The following is an 8058-nucleotide window of genomic DNA, read 5'->3' as shown; positions in this document are numbered from 1 at the left end:
TGTTAAGGCCATCCCATTTGTGGTATATTTCTTGTCAGAGCAGCACTAGGTAACCAGAAGAACTTCCTAAGACAGTAATGTATTGAAAAGCACTTTTACTGACCAGAAGCCTACACTAACCACAAAGAAGGTAGGATGTCAAGGACAGTGATACAGTTAAAAACACACCTCTGCCTTGAAAGCATGGTCAATGAAAAATTTACTTACCTTTACACCATATTTAACTTTCCCCGCATAATGATTTATGATGAAAGCAGGCTCCATCACAGCTGGAAATTCAATGTAAGAATTTTCTTCATGCTGATGCTTAAATTTGTCTAGCAATGTTTGATTTGTAGCCTGTGGAAAGCTGAATTTTAAAAAGTTAAAAAGTGATAATACTAAAGAAAGACATAGCAACTACTGCAGTCTTTTAAAGTAGCTTATAGTTACAGTGCCATCTAACACACTTAGCCATTTTCAACGAGCTTTCATCTATATAATCTAATCTAATTTTCAGATTAAAAAATGAATATAACAATTATTGGATTGGATCGAAAGTTATGACTTGCCCAAACTCACACTCTGCAAGTAGAAGAACTGAGAATGTAACTCGGGTCTTCATTTAAATTAGGATGCACTGTGCTACACTACTGCAAAATCCAAAGGAAAATAAAAACCAAATCAGATTTTGTTTGGGGCCTAGAATTTACAAAAAGGAAACAATTCCTCAATTTGGATAGATATTTAAAATTAATAGTCATTCTTTACTTCCTTATTTCTCCAGATATAAATTCAGAATTGTCTTAGTGATACCAATTACTACATATTTTTATAGACTGTATATTATCACTTCAAATATACAACAATGGGCTTGTATTCACTGATGAAAGCTTCATATCCAGGAATGACTCAGATAACATTTATCAGGAATTAACTGCATAAAAGGAAATGTGGAGATATAAAATTTAGAGGAGAAAAAAAATCACTAGTTGTTGGGAATAATAATTGAAGGGTTTGCAGAGGGCACAGGAGGCAGTACACAAGATAGACATTAAAGGCTGTGTGTTGTTGCTGTTATGTGCCGTCAAGTCAGACCCGACTCACAGCAACCCCTCCTTGGGTTTCCGAGGCAATATCACTACAGAAGTAGATTGCCCTATCTTCCTTCCGAGGAGTGGCTGTGTAGAAGTTTCAAATAAAGGAAATATACAAAAGGGAGAGCAAGTGTCTTTCAGGGAATATTTTTGTTTAACTGTAGCTAAAATAATAAGAACTGAAGAACTGATGAGACATGAAGTTGTAAAAATGTTGAATACTAGATGTACTATTCAAAAATGACTCCAAAATTATAACAATGGTTAATTACATAGTATATGTTGGAATCAATGAGGAAAAAGAATAGTTTCTGGTGTCAGATAGTCACAGTTGAGATGATTAGGTCTCTGACCTTGGGCAAACTAAGCAACTTTTTTGAGAACTTGTTTCCTAATCCATAAAATGGGTACTTTATCAAGTATCACAATGCTGGGAGAGCTCTGGTGGTGCAGTGGTTAAAACATTAGCTGCTAACCAAAAGTTCAATATTTTGAGCCCATAAAGATTTACAGCCTTGGAATCCCTATGTGGCAGTTCTACTTTGTCTGGTAGGGTTACCATGAGTCAGAATCAACTTGATGACAGTGGATTTAGTTTTAGTGAAAACATCTAACAGCAGGTGGCACCCTATAGGGATTTCAAACATGTTATTCCCGTAATCATCTAGGCCTGCAATTGCAATCAAATGTCTTCCTCAAAATACTTCCTTCATCTAGGTGTTCCTTTCCATTTTGGAACTCTAAACCACTCAGAATGGATTATTACAACTCTTACAACCTGAAACAGAGACTACAGCAACAGTCTTTGACTAGTCTCTCTGATTCTAATCTGACCTTATTTTCAGTCATCAAAATATTTATCAAAATAAACTTTACTACAATAATGCTTAAATCACGTCACTCCTCTACTCAAAAAAATCATGAATCACCAAGGCCGTAAGACTGACTTGAAGCTCCTAAATCTAGGCCAACGCAATGTCTGCAAGTGCATGTCCCACTACTACACAGCAGAATTCTTCTCTCAAGCAGTATGCTCACCTCATTGCCTCTAAGCAAGGTTTTACTTACCTTCCAATTTACACCTCTGTAATCAAAAAGCATGTGATTTATTTTTCCCTTACTTTTTAATGGAGAACAGAAATTGCCAAAGGAAGAAAGCTAGAAATGAGAACACCCTTTACTCCAAATTAGGAATGACAGAAAGGAATACGGTCCTGTATTCATCATTCATTCATTTGTGGATAATAGCAAGCAAAAGAGTTTGGAACCAAGAGGCAAATCAGACAGTACTGTTTATTTCAAAGTTCTCAATCTAGCCCAAAAGCTATCTGCAAGGATAGCATAAGATCAGTGTTTCTAAGGATGTAAGAGGTACCTTTGGAGCTTTCAAAAACAGCAATACCTGGACCCCAAATCCTGTGATTTAGATTTAATTGGTCAGGGTGGTGACTTAGCACCAGTACTATTTATAAACTCCCCAAGTAATTCTTATATGCAGGCAAGATTGACACATGCTTCCCTAAATAAATGCTTTGTTGCTGTTGTTGTCATGTGCCGTCGAGTCAGACCCAACTCACAGTGACCCCTCCTTGGGTTTCTGAGGCAGTATCACTACGGAAGTAGATTGCCCAACCTTCCTTCCAAGGAGTGGCTGGTGGGTCTGAACCACCAACCTTCTGGTTAGCAGTCAAGTGAAGTCCCTTAGGCACTACCAGAGCTACCAGAGCTTTAGTCTGTGTTAAAATGCAGATTCTGATTCAATAAGTCTGGGTTGGAAGCCTCAGAATATGCATTTTCAACAAGCTTCAAGGTGCTGCCAGTACTGCTGTCTGTAGCTCAGACTTTGCATACCACAGGAAACACTGATTTTTGGCTTATGTAACCTAACACCTTACTCATACCTAATTCTGAGATTCTGTGTACACTATTCCTACTTCCTACATGCCACACAGCATCCTTCAGAATCTAGTTTAAACAACAATATCCAAGGTCACACACCAGTAAGTAGCACAGATGAGATTAACCAAGGTTTCTGACTTAAAACTCATGCATCTAAAGCACTACAGATACTTGAATGAAGCAGGAATACCATTAAAGATTATCTCACACTATATGTAATCTATAAAACAAAATATTTCTTTAGAGGAAAAAGTCAGGCTAAGTGAGTCCTAAAATAACTCTTCCTAAATATTACTAATTTTTTTTTCAATCCTACTTTACAGGTAAATAGCAGAGGAAAAATATTTCATGTTTTCATGCATCTTCTGGAATGTTAAGGCATAGTGACAAAAGTGGTCAATTTACAAGAGGAGACTATAACTACAGAACTGACTTAAAGAGAAGAAACTAATATTAATATTTATTTTAAAATTTATATGGAAGACTGAATATAGAAATTGAATTGAAGAGCTGAACAAGTTATCCAATCCAGGCAACTACCTACAACAGTATCTGGCATATGATGCAAAATAACACTGTGATAGGGAATTCATTACTTTAGGAAACAGATGCTAATCAGTCATGTGAAACAACAGTACTTAGTTCAAACCATAAGCTTAAAAGTCATAAAAATACTTGGGTAGTTTGAATGTCAAATCCATCATTTACTACCTATATGTATTTTTTCTTAAATGTTGTTGTTGTTGTTGTTATGTGCCGTGAGTCGGACCCGACTCATAGTGACCCCTCCTTGGGTTTCTAAGGCAGTATCACTATGGAAGTAGATTGCCCAACCTTCCTTCTGAGGAGTGGCTGAGGGGTTTGACCCGCCAGCCTTCTGGTTAGCAGTCAAGTGCCTTAGGCACTATGCTACCAGACTCCTTTTTCTTAAATAGCTTAAACATTTTTATTCTTCATGTAAGTATAAAATAAATCAAACAAAAAAGAACTACTAATCATTTGCATATGAACAACAATCGTTCTCAAAACTAAGTATCAGAATCATCTATAAAGCATTCCAAACAAACGGTATCTGAGCTCCATCCCAGATCTACTCATTAATGGTTTTCTACGCAAGCAGAGATAAGGACCGCTAACCCTACAACTTTATAAGAGATAATATTTGTCCAAGACACACAAATAGAAGAAACTTTTACACATCTACGGATAAAAAATTAAAATACTTTTTATTTGTGCTAATACATTTAGATTATGAATGAAAGCTAGTCAAAATAGTGAGAGAGTAGGTAGTATGGATATTAGAACTGTTGGCAATCGTCTTTTGAATATATTTTTCATTCTGCCAATATTCCTTTCTATTTATATGTAGCAATTTTGTGTGTTTATGGCTATGAACATGGTGACAAATAATTTACCATACAAACCAGAGTATTTCAGAGAGGAAAATGAAACAGGCATAAATTTTTTTTTTTTGGGGGGGGGCCACACAAACTAAAGTTTATTAAAGAGACAAGAGGCTGGTGAGGGAGAGACAGAGAAGGGCTCTCACCTATGCTAGCCTCCGGTCTCTCCCACACATAAACTTTAGACTATTGCACTCTAAATCTAGGGTCTAGATGGACACCCTGCCTAAGATAAGAAATTCCCAATATCACCTATCCTACTTTAAGTGGTAAAATATTACGTAATAAATCAAGTGACCTAATATAATTTCTACCTTTTTTTTTTTTTTTTTTTTTTACTAATTAGTCACAGAAAACCTATATATCCTCCACCATTTGTCTTTCCAATTCTAGAGTTTCTATCTCTTAGGATTAGTTAACTATAAATATTTTATAGAGTATTGAAAGCACTTTGATGGATGCTACAGAAAGCTTTATTTCTAAAGTTTACATTTAAGTTTGATATACTGAATGGTGTTAACAAAGAATGGCAACTAATTGACATTTTGACACCACCTGCACAGCTAGGATAGACTTCACTAATCTACTGTGCTTGGAAGGAAGGCTGGGCAATATACTTCCGTAGTGGTATCGCCTTGGAAATCCAAGGAGGGGTTGCTGAGTCAGATCCGACTTGATAGCACATAAAAACAACAACAACAATCTACTGTGAAATTTTTTTCTAATGAAAATGTAAACTGCTACCACATCATATATAAAAATCAATTCAAAAAGAGAATATGTAAAAATGAACTATACACACACACACACACCCCAACAAATTTAACATTAAAGTGTAAAAGAGAAATAAAGAAAAACAAGGAAAAAATGAGTTCAATAGTGAAGTTCGTTCTACTTACCAAGAACCACTCAAAAAAGGGAACCTTCGGCTCTTTATTTGATAATATAAAAAGAAAGCTTAAGACTTACAAAGACACAAAAAGCCCAAATGGCAAATAACACAATTAAAAAGAAATCATACTCACTTGCTTTCCTCATCTAAAAGATGGAGCAGTCCTGTTGGTTTCTTGCTAATAAGGTTTATACAACAGGTATTATCAATATAATCTATATTGTGCCAGCTGATATCTTCAGTTCTATATTCCTCCTAGGAAACCAAATAGCAAAATAGCAATTTATTCAACTTGTAGAAAATAACAGTTATATAATAATAAGGATTGAAAAGCTCTGATCAGGTGTTAGGAATTGAGTTATGTCCTGAAAAAAATGTGTGTTGTAAATCCTAACCTCTGTTAACTGTGGTTATAATCCCATTTGGGAAAGGTTTGTCTTTGTTGTATTGATGAAGTAGAATTAGTATAGGATGTATCTTGAGTCAATGGCTTTTGAGATAAACTCAAGCTCCCAAGAGAGATGGGGTAGAACAGATGCCAAGGCATATGGAAATTTCGAAGGAAGCAAGAAACTGGAACTAAAGAGACAAGGATCTTCTTCTAGAGCCAATAGAGAAAAAGCCTTCCCCTAGAGCCGGCACCCTGAATTCAGACTTCTAGCCTCCCGAACTATAAAAAAAAATAAATTTGTTTGTTAAAACTATTCAATACTAGATAAGGGAGAATTTGGTAGTGTTGCTCTAACCTAAAATGTGAAAGTGGTTTTGGAACTGAATAATGTAGAGAGACCAGAAGAGTTTTAAAGTGCCTAATAGTAAAAGCCTAGATTGCCTTGAAGAAACTGTTGGTAGAATTATGGATGTCAAAGGCATTTCTGGTCAGGGCTTAGAAGGAACTGAGGAGAGCATAAAGAAAAGCTCTATCATATTAGAGAATACATATGGCAACAGCAACAGAATGTTGCTAGAAATGTGGATGTTAAATGTGCTTCTGGTAAGGTTTTAAAAGAAAATAATAAATATGAGATGGGACAATAGAGGAAGGGTGATGCTTTTTATGCAGTCACAAAGAACTGGTCTGAATTACATTCAAAGGTTTGTTCAAGGTAGAACTTGTAAGTGATTAACTTGGATATCCATCTGATTCGATTTCCAAGCAGGATCTTAAAGGGGCCACATGGTTTCTCCTTGCCACTTAAAATAAAAATCAAGAGAAGAAATGGACTCAAAAATGAACTGTGCAAAACGAAAACAGAATTTAAAGATTTGGAAAATTCCATTATACACACTAAGGATGTTCACAAGGACACAGCTACACAATCTTTTGTTAAAGAGATTTAAGCTGCAACTGATGGATATAACCAATTACTACAGTAGAAAACGAATCATCTCAGCCTGAGAAAGAATGAAAGGAAAGAACACTGGAGCTTGAAATTCTACAGGCAGGTAACAAGCCAAAGAAGATGCATCTGTAGTTCTCCAGGAAAAGAAAAGGACCATCTCTGGAGGAGTCTGGAGATCAGTAGCACTGTTGGTAGGAGCAGGGCAAGCAGGGCCTTCTTGGTTTCAGAGGATGGGGCCATGGTCTCGTGCACGTCAAAGAGTATGGCCACAATCCCCTAGGTTTCAGAGTCTGATCGTACCCACTCAGCTCTGTAGTGTGGGGCTGGCATTATGGTATGCCAGGGGAATGGGGCCACTACCCAATGCTGAGACAGTAGAATTGACATGTGCAAGGGGCAGAAGAACAAGGCCTGCTGGAGAAAAGGGAAAGGGGTTGCCATTCAGAAGAATTAGCAGAGTGGGGCCACCCAAAGCAGAAGGAGCCGAATTGCTTGCGTAGTGGGTGGGAAAAGCAGAGCTGAGGCTCTACTTTTCAAGGCTTGGGGTCTCAACAGAGAATCCGGAGGGTAGGGCTAACATCCAGAGCCTGAAGGGCAGAGGCACTGCCCAGATGATCTCACAAAAGAGGATTACTTTCAAGGCTTCAGAGGTAATGGAATTTTTCTACTGGATTTTGGACTTGCTTGGTACCCATTATCCCTTCTTTCCCTCCAATTTCTCCAATTTGTAATGCAAATGTCTACCTTGTACCTGTTCTACTACTGTACTGTGGAAGCAGAGAACTTGTATTCTAGATTTCACATATTCATTGATGAAGAGGAATTTTGCCCTAGGATGGAATACTCCTAAAGTGTAAACTATATTTGACTTAGTTGACTCAGAAGATGAGATTTTAGACTTCTAATAGATTTAAGACTTTGGGAAGGATGTGATGTGGTGAAATATGTTTTTGCATATGGTTAAGGACATGAATTTGGAGAGGGGAGGGAGGCAAAGGATGGAATGTTATGTACCAAATTGTGTCCCCCCAAAATGTATTATAAATCCTAACCCCTATGCCTATGGTTATAATCCAATTTGAGAATGGGTTGCCTGTTATATTAATGAGGCAGGTTAGCACAGGGTGTGCTTCAATAAACCTCTTTTGAGATATAAAAGAGGTCAAACAAGCAAGTGAGAAGCAGAGAGTGGGGAAGAGAGATGCCAAAGCATATGAAGTTCTCCTAGGAGTAGAAGCTTAGAAGAGACAAAGACCTTCCTCCAGAGCTGACACACAGAGAAAAGTCATCTTCTAGAGCCACTGAACTCAGACTTCTAGCTCCTAAACTGTGAGATAATGAATTTGTTTATTAAAGCTACCTACTTGAGGTATTTGTTATAGTGTTATAGTTATATTAGACAACTAAGCCTCCAAAGAGGTTTAGGAGAATAGTCTACACTTTTA

The 8058-nt window shown here is 37.0% G+C and overlaps 1 protein-coding gene across 1 annotated transcript in view; it reads right to left on the bottom strand.

The window, feature by feature from the left end:
- MYO9A (myosin IXA) overlaps positions 1-8058 on the bottom strand; it is a 441307-nt gene that overhangs the window by 259646 nt on the left and 173603 nt on the right. Inside the window, exons 11-12 of the mRNA XM_042783070.1 lie at positions 5404-5525; positions 208-349 (exon numbers count right to left, since the gene is read on the bottom strand). Coding sequence (XP_042639004.1) covers positions 208-349; positions 5404-5525 — 264 coding nt within the window. The remainder of the gene's footprint in view (positions 1-207; positions 350-5403; positions 5526-8058) is intronic.

The sequence above is a fragment of the Orycteropus afer genome, unplaced genomic scaffold (genome assembly GCF_000298275.1).
Source record: "Orycteropus afer afer isolate SDZICR_OR568_19922 unplaced genomic scaffold, OryAfe1.0 scaffold00015, whole genome shotgun sequence".
Lineage (NCBI taxonomy): Eukaryota > Metazoa > Chordata > Mammalia > Tubulidentata > Orycteropodidae > Orycteropus > Orycteropus afer.
The sequence above is the reverse complement of the archived record's forward strand: the minus strand, read 5'-3'. Positions and strand labels throughout refer to the sequence as shown.